The sequence below is a fragment of the Ostrea edulis genome, chromosome 4 (assembly GCF_947568905.1).
Source record: "Ostrea edulis chromosome 4, xbOstEdul1.1, whole genome shotgun sequence".
Classification (NCBI taxonomy): domain Eukaryota; kingdom Metazoa; phylum Mollusca; class Bivalvia; order Ostreida; family Ostreidae; genus Ostrea; species Ostrea edulis.
Window position 1 is genome coordinate 11,221,537 of NC_079167.1, and position 14,605 is coordinate 11,236,141.

The 14,605-nt window shown below is 34.7% G+C and overlaps 1 protein-coding gene across 2 annotated transcripts in view; it reads left to right on the plus strand.

The window, feature by feature from the left end:
* Nucleotides 1–3,493: 3,493 nt before the first annotated feature.
* Nucleotides 3,494–14,605, plus strand: part of LOC125669708 (chitotriosidase-1-like) — a 20,472-nt gene continuing 9,360 nt past the window's right edge. Inside the window, exons 1-8 of one of the 2 annotated variants that reach the window (XM_056161954.1) lie at nucleotides 3,494–3,534; nucleotides 6,154–6,269; nucleotides 11,251–11,425; nucleotides 11,756–12,008; nucleotides 12,504–12,628; nucleotides 13,254–13,371; nucleotides 13,544–13,729; nucleotides 14,292–14,414. In XM_056161954.1, coding sequence (XP_056017929.1) covers nucleotides 6,218–6,269; nucleotides 11,251–11,425; nucleotides 11,756–12,008; nucleotides 12,504–12,628; nucleotides 13,254–13,371; nucleotides 13,544–13,729; nucleotides 14,292–14,414 — 1,032 coding nt within the window. In that variant the 5' untranslated portion in view covers nucleotides 3,494–3,534; nucleotides 6,154–6,217. Of the gene's footprint in view, nucleotides 3,535–5,984; nucleotides 6,270–11,250; nucleotides 11,426–11,755; nucleotides 12,009–12,503; nucleotides 12,629–13,253; nucleotides 13,372–13,543; nucleotides 13,730–14,291; nucleotides 14,415–14,605 lie in introns of those variants that run through there. The other variant, XM_056161953.1, reaches the window with a different exon arrangement.

Here is a 14,605-nt window from a genome sequence, read left to right on the forward strand (position 1 = left end):
AACTTTCCATTCTAAATTTCAAACATAACTTTGCATGTAAAAATAGCGAGTAATGAATTTTGTCAAAAAAGTTATAGGGCTGCCCAGTTCCCCCAAAGTTAGTTGGCTATACTTTACAGCGGCGTAGCTTGGGGAAGATAAATATAAAAGCAGAAAGGGCAGAGGTTTGGGGGTCCAGGGCAAAGCCCTGGTGGGGGCCCAGGGGGCGAAGCCCCCGAAAGCTGGTGCATTTTAGACAATACACATTATCTTTAATTTTAAACACAGGCACATGGGGTAAGGACTCAATGTCCCTCTGTATTTTGGAACGAATATATAGGCTATATTGTTTTTGTTTCGGATTACATCATGTTATAGATATCACGTCATTTTTAAAGACCCGGAGTCCGAGCCCGAAACAGATAAAGATGAAATCATTCAGCATTTTCGACCAAACATTTATTTCTGTTTTTATATTATTTAAAATCTAATATTCATTTTAACTTGACTTTAAATTTTTTCATTTTTTTACCGCAACAATGTGGAAGCACATGCTTCCGTGCTTCATAGAAAGCTACGCCACTGCTTTATTTATTGGACCTATTCCGGCGTTTATACATGTATAGGCCATGTAATAAATTTATATATACAGGTACTAGGCCTAGCATACTGTAGAAACACCAACTGGATGGGGTGGGGTGGGGTGTTGTTACTTGATGCCGTTGTAACAAATATATGTTGTAACACAATATTTAGTCAGCGCAGAATTCATTCATTTGAAATATGCACACATATATTTCTATATATAGAATAGAATAGAATATGATTTATTTCCAAATTAGGGCCCTCTCTCGGGCATACAGCATACACGATTATTAACATTTCAATGTGCAATGTTTATTTAAAAAATGATGATAAAAAGAAAAGAACAAAACAAGAGCAAAATATGTACTATTAGTATGAGCAATGTTCATACATGAGACATTTTGAACATGATAATACTTATTTGTATTACATGTAAGTACCACCGTGTATCTTAATGCAAAACAGTCAGAAATACACACAGAAAAAATAAAATAAAAAAATATATACATGTACATAACAACACTACATGTAATAATAGTAAAGGTAGTGTAAGTACATATGATTAATACTCCACTGTAATGCAAAAGATACCACGGGACGGTGCATTGGTACTAGGTCAACATGTCATGTTTATAATGAGTGCATATGTGCAAATATACCAATCAGGGCGCATATACAATTTTAAGAATTAAATATTATAACTACATGATACAATTTACATATGTGTACCATATACACATGTTAAGGGTTTCCACATTGACATAGGTATTGAATTCTCATCACAATACTGATTGGAAATGTACTGTACAATAAGTGTGCTATATGGGAAGTAAAGTAAAACAATATTATAAAATGTTGTCACAAACACATAGGGTACCAAGGGACGGTGCCTGAGCCAAGTCGATCAGACTGGCAATCCCCTAAGTGTTCGCGACAGCTTATTTATAGTATTCACAAAAATAAATACATGATATATAGTTATGTATTAAAGTGTTCTGATTAGCAGTTTTTCGAATTCAACAATGAGTCCAAAATGCAATTTACTGTTCTGATTAGTAGTCTTTCGAATTCAACAATGACTCCAAAATGCAATTTACTGCAATAACAACCTCCGGATAACTCCGCGTGCATTATATTGACTGGTCATTATTATATATGATGACCGCGGAAATTTCACCACGAACGAAAACATCGTAATAGAAGCAATGTTTATGTCAAGCGAAGCAAAATAGACAAGTTATGTCCCTTTGCTTGTTATGCAGACACTACGTCATCAGTTTTGTGCACAATTTACGTCACGTCTGGAGCAGGAGTTCGTATATACACAAGTAACGTAAAGGTAGGACTTTCATCAGACGTAGTATTAGACTTATATACTAATTTTTAGTAATAAACCGATTTCCTATGTGAAAGACAACAAGATCATTTGAATTATCTTTTGAATTTCAAATTCGGTGCACTTTGTTTTAGTGATTAAATCTCTGTACATCAGTTCCCAGAATTACTAACATAACAAATCGACCCGACCTTAGCTGCATACAAGACCGTAGTTTAACAAATCTGTTTTCATATCGATAAAACCCATGCCGTTATGTAAGTGTACCTTAGACAAAATAAAAAATAGGCTTATTTTTAAAAAATGCTAGAGAAGTCCCCCCTTTTTTGCACAGGGACTAAGCCCGTTTTGGGCCCGAACTCTGTGATACCATAATGGTATCACAGAGTTCGGGCCCAAAACGGGCTTAGCCCCTGTGCTTTTTTGTTACGTGATCGCATCAGTTGCATGACTCGATATTTCTACATTTCAAAGTTCATGTAATTTTCAAAATCGCTTTGGCACAAGTAGAAGACGCCATATAGCATTGGAATATATTAGTAATTAGAGTAATTAGAGAGATAAACCGTAGTCAGGTTTATTTGAAAAATACTTGGAAATGTCATTAAATTTCAAAGCATTGATCGATCGTTAATGTTTTACTCAAAATGTTGGACCTTGTCAAGTTTGAGGATACTATTCAATAACAAAGATCGATTATAACAGTACCATAATAAATTTACTTCACCAAGCAAAATGTTTCCTCTGATGGTTTCACACGAAATATCAGCAAATGGAATTCATTCACTTTATTAACAATTGCAAAAATTTGAATAGTTTCCCCGCACTATGTTATTTGTTTTCAGGCATGTATGAATACATCGCGTTTTCGGATTTATTGATGTGTAAACTCTTGTTCAGCTATAATTTCTGTCCAATCAAAACAATTGTAATAAATAACATTGGAATTAGATCTATATGTATTTTATTTGAAATATCCATACCGATCAAGCTCACAAGTATGGCACGCCAAATTCACAAAAATGAGCTAAACATAGTTTCACAGTTGATAACGTTTATATAAAGACAGATAAACTTGGATTAGCATTTGTAAACTATAGTTTACAACCGTTAAATATAGTTTTACGGATGAAAACAGTTCGTAAACTATATTTTACAGTCGATAAACCTAGTTTATCAACTGTGAAACTATGTTTAGCTCATTTTTGTGAATTTGGCGTGCCATACACAAGTGCATAGTATCGAAATTACTAATGCATAAAATTGCAGAATTATATAATATCAAAGAATATTAATAAATGATAATTTGAGAAACATTTGTCAAGGGAAAATATACGTACAGGTCAATATTATCACTCTTATTATATAAAATTTTATTTTAAACCTGTATGTCGTGACGTACTTTTCATTGTGACGTCATAAAGTGTGAAGTGCACTAAGGTACTTAGCACGAGTGTTGCTAATTTTACCGTAAAATACAGCATTCCTTCAAGAGAACGTCATACAGACGTCACAATAAATTACGTCGCTATATGCCGTCAATGACGTCTGACTTAAACGATCAACTGTTAATTTCATTTTCTTACAGCAGGATAGCCAACAATGACAGATTTGTAGATAAGCACCAATCAAAGGTACGTAGGTAAATCTTATTCATTGTCTTTTGATAACCTGGATACAGTTTATCGTTTACGGTATCCGCCTATTAGAGTTTCATTTTACTGTATGAGATTAAGACTAAATTCCATGATTTTACTTATTAAGGGACCCAACTCCATAAAACTAAAAATATTGTTGTTATGTACATGTATGTGTTAGGTATAACTGTGTTTCTGTCGCACATAAATTAATGACTAATAATTTGGATGCCACGTTGTACAGTGTATACGAATCGATCGAAGTATCATGTTTAAAATGGTTGGAAAGGTAAGAATTTCATGACCTTTCATTGTCAAATACACCTATCAACACTTTGCCGCGAGTTACGTCCCTTTGCGGGGTCAGCCAAAGGTCAATCGGTGAAAAACCAAGTTTTCCTTCTTTACCTTAACAAATGTAAGATGTTATTACTTTGAATTTTAGCCAGTTACCAAGTTTTCATAAGTTAATGGGTTGCCCCAATCTGGGGAATTATTGTAGTTGACTGCAACTGATGGAAAAATAACATGTCAAAGCTACAGATGGGAAAATTACAAAGGTCAACGTAGGGAAATAAGATTTTTATCGGGGAGATGACGGACAAGGGGCGTAACTTGCGCGAATTGTTGATACGTGTATTCCTTAGCTACCCTTTAGAATATAAAATACAGATAGTCTTAGCGGTTTTGATATTGTAATGTATGTTTAAAATTATTGTATAGTCAAAATAAAAATAATGAAAAGAGACCAAATATGAAGAAGTCCATAAAGATATGCACACAAAAGGGATAGTTCTGCTCAAACCTTGAAATTCTAAAAGAGGGTGTGTGTGTGTGATTATTATACCCCCCCCCCCCCCGAACGAAGTTCTGGGGGGGGGGGGTATATAGGAATCACTCTGTCTGTCTGTCTGTCTGTCCGTCCGTCCGTCTGTCCGTCCGTCCGTCTGTCTGTGCAGATTCGTGTCCGGGCCATAACTTCTTTGTTCTTTGACTTAGGCATACCATATTTGGCACACAGGTAGATCACCATGAGACGATGTGTCAAGTACCTTCATGACCTCTATATGACCTTGACCCTTGACCTCAAGGTCAAAATTCAAGGTTTTTTACAATGGATTTGTGTCCGGGCCATAACTTCTTTGTTCTTTGACATAGGCATACCATATTTGACACATGAGTGTATCACCATGAGACGATGTGTCATGTACCTTCATGACCTCCATATGACCTTGACCTCAAGGTCAAAAGTAAAGGTTTTTACAATGGATTCGTGTCCGGGCCATAACTTCTTTGTTCTTTGACATAGGCATACCATATTTGACACATGAGTGTATCACCATGAGACGATGTTTCATGTACCTTCATGACCTCCATATGACCTTGACCTCAAGGTCAAAAGTAAAGGTTTTTACAATGGATTCGTGTCCGGGCCATAACTTCTTTGTTCTTTGACATAGGCATACCATATTTGACACATGAGTGTATCACCATGAGACGATGTGTCAAGTACCTTCATGACCTCTATATGACCTTGATCCTTGACCTCAAGGTCAAAATTAAAGGTTTTTTACAATGGATTTGTGTCCGGGCCATAACTTCTTTGTTCTTTGACATAGGCATACCATATTTGACACATGAGTGTATCACCATGAGACGATGTGTCATGTACATTCATGACCTCTTTATGACCTTGACCTTTGATCTCAAGGTCAAAATTATAGGTTTATGCCATGGATTTGTGTTCGGACTATATCTTCCATTTTCTTCTACAAATTCATACCATATTTTTACACTCAGGAAAGAGGTAATTTATACCTATTAACAACACCCTTTGGGAGATTGGGATAAGCGGGGGGTATTCTTAGTGAGCATTGCTCACAGTACATCTTGTTTAGTATGTACACGGATCTTTGATTTTCCATTACCATAATCTACTACTACATTGTATAACGGGGAGGGGGTTGGTCAGCCAATGGATCGGACTAAAAGGTAACGGGAAAAAATATGCTGTCAAAAATGGATCGGGGACGGACCCCCCCCCCCCTCCCCTCCCCCCCCCCCCCCCCTGTTGCCACGGGCCTGCATTGATTATGAGAAGAGATTTTTATAATAGGATTGTATAGAAAAGTCATATTGTTGGTAGTACTGCACAGTGGCACGTACAAATAGGTGCTATAATAGTTGATATGTATATAATATGATAGTTTTGCTTTCATGACTGTAGTTATTGATCACTAGATTGTACTTTTGAGTAAAAAAATCTACCCCCCCCCTCTCTCTCTCTCTCTCTCTATTTCTCTCTCTCATATTGCATGATTCACACACATTTTTATGAAATTGATATACTATTGAATGTTTACTTTTTATCCTTATTAAAATGATAGAGATATTACAATGATCGTCTTGTTTAAACAGAACACCGCACGGGATATAAAATTCATAAACATTGTAAGTGTAACGACTAACAACCCACTTACATCTGGACATAGCCAGGCGCATATGGATGTGAAACCACGTGATTTTGTTTCTCTTGCATAGATTGATTGGATTTTAAACTATCAGGAAGCACAAAACATAATAAATATACAATGTGGAATTGGCATGTTTTTACAGGGTGTGTTACAATCTATCTGAAAACTTCGGTGTGAATCCACTGGTCAACGTCACAGCTCAAGGAATGTCGCGTCTTTTATTTACAGCGATTTACCTGACCTACATCTTTTCAGCAGGTAAGTCACATAAGCAGGCAAACCATGCTACAAGGATAATGTATTATATAGACCTAGGTGTCGTAATAAATTAAAGGTTTACTAAAAAAAATTGTAAGAGAAACAGATGCAGAAAATGTCAACTAAACATGATCTAGAAATGTCCTGTCTTTAAAATGCACATGTACATCTATTATATGTGAAACTTTTATAACTGGAGTGATATTATACACTATTCCTATTTCAAAAGAAAATATAACAAACATACATGAAAGAAATATATAATCTTAAATGTTACACTTACTTTATGGGTTGATGAATGATCATGATGACTCACATTAGAGTTATGTCAATTTGAAATTTTCGATATTTACATTGTCTACCGGAGTAAATATGGTATGTTTCCCTATCAGAGTAGGGTGGGGCTGTCTTAAAGTCATTTAACTCCCCCGTCCTCACACTGACATTAATCACTTCCCCTACTTAAGGCCTCCTACGACGTATTCTTTAAACATCGCTATGATGCACTATTAAATATCATGACGCTAGTTTCCTCAAATATAATGAAAATATATGTATGACTAAAGTGGAAAAAAAAAAAATAAAAAAAAAAATTAGGCGTTTTGTTCGGTTTTCAGATACAAAAAAAAAATTAAAAATAAACAAACAAACAACCCCCACCTCCCCAAAAAACAACCCACTTCAGTCGATACACTGCTAATCTTGTCCGATCTTCTCCGTAATCATGTTTTTACAATAAGGACCTGTCACCTAGTAAATTGCAAACAATGACAGGATGTGTTCATAACCGCAAAGTACTGACATATTTTCACTCGAGAGCTTCTATTTATGTGTAAATCTCTGGTTCGAAGTGATGCACTTAACGTATCGCGAAACGCAAGAAAGGGTGCTATATAATTACCTGGGTACAATCTCGGATTTCCTTTATAGTCGTGTATCGTCGATGTGGTAACATTTATAAATATTCAGTACAAAGAAGAAAGCCGTGTTTAACTTTAAAACAAGATGGGGTTATACATTGTATATTGTTAGTTTTACTAGTTTCTTAAAATTTTGTCTAAAACTTGTAAAATATCGAAATGTTTTAGGCTTTAAAGGGTAGGCTTTAAAGGGAAAGGCAACCCAAAAGATTTTTACATGATAAATGATAGGATTAATAATATGATAAAGATTTGTCATACAATTTTGTTGATATATGGCCTAGATATGCTTCAGTACTAATTTGAAAACGTCAAAAATTGAAATTCCCGCGATCTATAGAGGCTGCCATGATGTGTAATTCTTTTGTATTCAAGACCACAAAAATCAATAATTTTGATATCACACCGTCTGTTCCGGTTTAGATGAGATGAGATTCTAAGATCATCCACAGGTGCTTGGGTTCAGCCCCCCCCCCCCCTCCGAATAAGCTACATGAGTTGATTTAATTATTTTTTTCTTGAAAATAGTTCTAATGCATGTCAACAACGTCTTACATGACTTATTTTGGACTTTATGGGTATGCAAGACGTTGTTGGCATGCATTAGAAAAATTTTCAACAAAAAATTAATTAAATCAACTCATAGCTTATTCGGAAGGGGGAGGGGGGGGGGGCTGAACCCAAGCCAGGGATTTTCCACATCATTTTGGGAATGGGGCCTGGGCCTTTAGAATTGGGAATTTTAACGCCATTTTGTCCAAATTGGGAATTTTAGAAATTCACAGTTTTACAACATATTTCTTAAAATACGCTTTTTTTTCCAATAAAAAGATGAACATTTTCTCTTCATTCATAGAAGTTTTTCTTATCATAACATTCTGTTTTTCATTGCAATCAGGGTTAAATGACACTTAAACCTATTTTTCAATGATGCATGGACTGACGGAACACCAGCTTTCAAATTTCCAAGTGACCCTACATGTAGCTTCTAGTTCTCAGATGGTTCTTCAAAAATGTCAGGAAGAGAAAATAGACAGCATTTCCCCCATTTTACTTGCAATTCATGGCTAATAATATTGTGTATTTATACTTTTGAATACTAGATGGATTTTTTTTTTCAATTACAGTTGAATTAAATTTAGATTTAATCATGGAGTTTCAATTACATATTGTATTGCTTTGAAATTTGACATAAACAGCCTAACCATATATGAATTATTTTTCAAATCATGATCTAGTTCATCATGAAACTCTCTGTGATACTATCTATGCCAATATACTTGTTCAATCAGTAGGAAAAGCACCAGGCTTGGGAAGTTATATTTTCATATCCAATGAAATCATTTTGTAAAGTAAATATATCTCTAAATGTACATATGTTAATATTAATGATAAAAGTAAGCGAAATTTGAACTAATGCTGCTTTATACAATGCAGCATACAATATCACAATTTCTGGTGATTAGACTCTCCAAACGAAGTGTGCTGCTTCAAAGATTAAAACAATTATTTTCACACAAAGTACACTGAAAATACATTTTAAATATATATGATATTTACCTAATAACTCTCAGATAGGTTAAGGAAGTGGGTACAATAAGTGAAGCAACAATATAGCACGTATTAATCAAAGAAAAAAATGGAGGAAATTCGGATTTATCGAACAGTTGCCGATATTTCTGGAGTGTTTTATAAAATGAACTATGATGGTAGTGCTGCTGAATTATATTGAATCATTCCACTTTCCCCATGACAATATTGCAAAACAAGACAATTTTTTATTTGACTTGAATTGGGAAATTTCGTAGACAAATTGGGAAAAAATACTACTATTTTGCATTGGGAATGGGGCCGAATTTCGGCCCCGTACAACAGGGTGGAAAATCCCTGCAAGCACCTGTGAGATCATCAAAGATGTGCATGTGGTAGATCTTACGAATAAATAGGTTGATGCCTTCCTGGCAAACAGTTAATTACACTAATGCGAAAGAGAGATGTGAAAAAAGGTTATTTTTCGAAATTCCCGACTCAACCAAGTCATTTGAAAAGAAAAGACTACGTAAACTGTGGATCCATCATTTGTGTAATGACAAGTTGAGACTCCAGACATTTGTATGAAGAACGTGTACCGTCTGCCTGGTCTGCGACTCGACTGATCGTCTTCTTTTCTCAATTTCTTCTTGCAAAAGAACGGGCTCAAATCTATACGGTTCCAAACTTGACTGTTCGTGACTTGTCATATATACAGTGCTCAGGGTTTGACATTTACTTTTTTCAGCACTAGACCAGTCGGGCTACTTCAAATGATTTTTACTAGACCTGACTTTATATCCACTAGCCCTGACCAACTTTCCAGAAATAAATACTTCATGTAAATGACAAACGTTTACGACGTAATTTATTAACTTGATAAATACTTTATTATAGTCAATTCAAATAAACTGTTTAAAATGAACATCGAGTAGATGTCGTAAAATATCACTGCCGACTGCGACTTATTTATTAGAACTAAAAATAGAGATTATTCCACCACACGGTTCAAGATTGGTAGTTTCTTGTTTATTATTTAACACGACCAGTCGGACTAGTAAATCGACATTTTACCCGACCGGACCTATCATTTAGTAGACTCGGTCGGTCGGACGTGCCTTAGTGTCAAACCCTGACAGTGCTGCTGATGAAATAAACCGGAATAGACGGTGTGACGTCATAAATTAAACTCCAATGGCCACTCTCTTAGCGGCGGGTAATTTAAAATACATAATAGATTGATATTGATTTAATTGTTAAGCAAGGATTTTTGTAGTTAAAGACTGTCAATTACGATATCAGTAAGTGATACTTTATTCATAAAAGCAACTATGTGGTTAGAGTTGCCTTTCCCTTTAAGGACTAGTCAAAATGACACATCCGGATATCATGGTTTATCTATAAAGTACCATTATTTCATACTTGCTGGCACTGTTTTTAATTTTATAATTTACGACAGTAACAAAAAGTATACACCTTGTGTCGTTAAAAAAAATAAAAAAGCAATGCGAAGGGGAAAAATAGACAACACCGCTCCGAAAAAAATAATAATAAAAAAAAAAACCAAAAAAAAAAAAAAAAAAAAAAAAAAACCCACCGGAAAACATACGCAACAATTTTTAAATTATGGTTTGCTTTTAAGAACATAAAGAACATATATAGGATGCTCCAAAAGAATTATTATAAAACTTTGTAAAACTCTTTGTAAATGTTTTGACATTACTAAAAGACCATATTCTAATTTGCATTTTGATTGGTTAATGCATTGATGTTGACTCTATTGATTCAACGAGCATTAAAACGTAAGCATTTCGTAACGTATTTCATGTAACAAAAAGATAATATTCACAGAATAAGACGTAAACAGCTAGCAAAATATAGAATAGGAATAACTACATTCTCATTTGTTATTTGCGACTTAATGCTGATTTAACAGTCGGAATTTCGCAGACATTCATTTTCCGGCTATTGCGTCGTCGGTAAAACTCAGTTTGCGACCGTCAAATCAGTAAATAACAAATGAGAAGATAGTGTTTCCCTAATTCAGCACAACAATTCGCTATGAAGCCACCTTTATTTTTGCTTCATTCACAATCAGGTTTGAAAAATTCGCAAACTTGTGAGCGAAGTTTTCAACTTAATGATTGTCAATATTCACTAATTAATATAAGTTCTATGTTGAAACTGCGATTTAATCGGAATATTACTCTGTAGGCCTATGTCCCCCATGACCCTTTCTGTTTTAAAACAGGAATATATTAGCGCAATATTTTGAAAGAAAAGTGCATAATGAACTCTTGAACATGTTTTGCTCATTTTGTGATTTTCATGTCCAACCTGTTAGTGGTTTCACACTTTTCTACCATGAATAGTCAGTGTAAAATCACCAGAAAATAACTTTTTCAATCTCCTCTTATGCGTCATAGTGCAGCTCCTTATCGGATCTTGTATCAAAAATGGCATAATCATAATGTTTATTAGAAGAATCATTTATATTTTCTTATCAATCATAATTAATATTCATATTTCAGCTAACGGGAAATACAGAAGAGTGTGTTATTACACTAATTGGGCACAATATAGAAATGGCAATGCTAAATTTGAGCCTAGTGACATCGACCCTCACTTGTGCACGCATATCATTTATGCCTTTGGAAAACTTGAGAATAACAGTATCACCAATTTTGAGTGGAACGACGACGTAAGGTAGAATATCTTTTCTGACGACAAACTTACAAATAACCCTAGTTATCACATAAGTTTTTTAGTTTTTGTTTTCTTTTAAATTCTAATTTGAATTTTTTTTCTTCCATTTATTCAATTTCATGCAATCGTTTATATGATTTTTCTTACTTGGTAAATCGATAACAACTCAAGCATTTTTTTTTTTTCATGTGAGACCTTTATATATATATATAAAAGCACTAAGTTCCAACAACACCCGATATATATATATATATATATATATATATATATATATGAAGAGGACATTCTTTCTGCTTTGTTCTCACATCCTTGCTTTTCACCCTTTCACAGGTATGCAGAGGTAAATGCTTTCAAGAAAACGAACCCGGAACTGAAGACTCTTCTAGCCTTGGGTGGGTGGACAGCCGGAAGTAAACCTTACTCAGACATGGCCCTCTCCTCTGCCAGCAGACGTACTTTCATAAACTCTGCCATTGCTTGGCTGAGGAAGTTCGATTTTGATGGTCTTGATATGGACTGGGAGTATCCCGCCAATCGTGGAGGTCACCGGGAGGATTACCAAAACTTCCCCACTTTATTGCTGGTAGGAAAATGAAGGAAAGAGAATATTTAGTTTATTCACTCTAATTATATCATTTACCGCTGTACAGGCGCTATTAAACATATTCAAATTATTTACCATTCTAAGCAGATTTGATTTAATAATTCATACACTGAAGTGAAATTCAACATGTTTGTCATAATATATTTAAATGAAATATATAGTTATTACTGATTTTTTTCCGTTCAAAGATATGAACACTAGGTCATACCCATGTATTGTGGTCCAACAAAACGATGACTACATAATATAGTATAGTAGTAGTAGTATAATGCCGTCAACAGTTGACATATAGCAAGTATCATATGTTACCTTGGTCAAAATTTACGAAAAAGTATTTTATTGGGAATATGTAACATCAAATATATTAACAGTCCACTAGGCAAATATCATTACCTTGATTAAAATTTAAACAAGTTCGATTCTTTATTTAATACATAACATCGAATATATAATGCATAATTTTTTTCGATCCAGGAACTCTTAGAGGCGTTTAAAGAAGAAGCAAAAACAAGCAATAAAAGCCGACTTTTATTGACGGCAGCAGTCGGTATTGGGAAAGCCGTGGCGGACTCTGCTTATAACGTGCAGGAAATGTCCAAGTAAGACCTCGCGACTTAATGAATATACTGAATAACACATAATCTCATGTTTCTAGAATTTGATCAACTCTAAAGTTTACAATATCATCTTATTACAACTGCCTTGCAATGTAAATGATATTGCAACATGATACGCATTTTAATGATACACTGTAACAACAATAAAGAATATAGACGAAGTTTTTTCTCCTTGTAGCATACGATAGATCTACAACGGTAGAGAATATATATAGATCCTTATTCATCATAGAACGTCAAGTACATTCACATAATTGCCAGATACAAATAAAACAATATGTATTAATTGGTCAGAATGGGATGATATAAGATATTTATGCATCAATTTATCAATGTGTACAAGTACGTGTGTTTGAAGGACGACGAACCTAATCAATTTCTTCAATAAAGAATTCCCTGAACGTTCGATCTGTGATAGAATATAACTGTTGATGGATTATATTATGCAAAAAGTTCTTTGGATCGGTCTTTCAAGGATCCGGAGCATGTCAACTGCAAACATTCATTTGATTTATATGAGTCCATAGAGATTAAAAATTCTTAAATTAAGTATAAGTAACAATAAGATATTGACTTGTTCGAAAAACAAAATTATTTTTTCTTTCAGATATCTAGATTTTATTTCTTTGATGGCGTATGACATACGTGGCGGGTGGGACTCATTCACGGGATTTAACGCGCCATTGTACAAGACTTCTGTCGATACAACCAATGAATTTAACGTGGTAAGAAAAAAAAATTAAATTTCACATTGCAAAAACACAAACAAAAGTGTGATTACATAATTAATCCCATGTATAAAAAATATGATAAAAATCTAATTCTCCCTGTTATAATTGTATCTTTTCTTGTACTTGAGCTGTTTATGCTATTTCTTTTACAAACCGTTTTCCTCAGGATTTTGCAGTAGATTACTGGCTGAACAAAGGCGCCCCCGCCGACAAACTCGTCCTGGGACTTGCCACGTATGGCCGATCCTTCACACTGATGGACCAAAATAACTACCGAGTAGGGGCACCTGCACGTGGACCTGGACCCCAGGGCAAATACGTCAGCGAGCCAGGATTCCTGCCGTTTTATGATGTTTGTATTTGAGGGATGGGGGTGGGGTGGGGATGGGTGGTGGTGGTGTTTCTACTAAAGCTGACAGTACACTAATGATGAGATAAAGTATCCATACATCATGCACATGTACATATATATAATCATGAGATAGTCATACATTAGCCATTATCTTAGCATTAGAAAAAAATTCTACACATCTAAAGCAAAGCTGTCATATAGAAGCTGTTATAACTATTTGTATTGGACACATTTGATTTTGTATACGAGGAAAGGGGGGGGGGTCCACCCCATTTTGCATTCGCCTCTTTCACCCTCGTTCAATTTGCCAGTGAGCGAATTCAAAACTGGAAGACTTAATGATTAATTAAACTCTTTGAACTCAATTGTGTCTAGGGGAATTTACATGTAAAACGGAGCGAAACCGATTGCTAAAGTAGAAGGGAAAGAGGATAGATAAAAACACAACCCACAACCACCCACGGGACGAAAATAACCTTGTATACAGTCATATATTATAATTAGCGATGACACAATCAACGACATTCATGTACTCTCTAAATCGTCTTTTTTTTTTATATAGATCTGTGAGAGGCAGATTCAGAGGACTGGGAAAACATACAGAGACGTGGATGCAAAAAACCCTTTCTTTGTAGAGGGAACATTTTGGGTAGGATTCGACGATCAGCTCAGTCTCTATACAAAGGTTAGACAAGTTTTTAGAATGAGTTATGTTATAATTAACATCAAGAACATATTGAATTGCTTTCTGTAGACCAAGTTTAATACACACTATACAAATAACAATAATAATTAATAAATAATGTTATTAATAAAATAACACTTCAACAATTCATAGGCAATTGTTTTATTTAAACAGATTAGAAAAATTGCTAC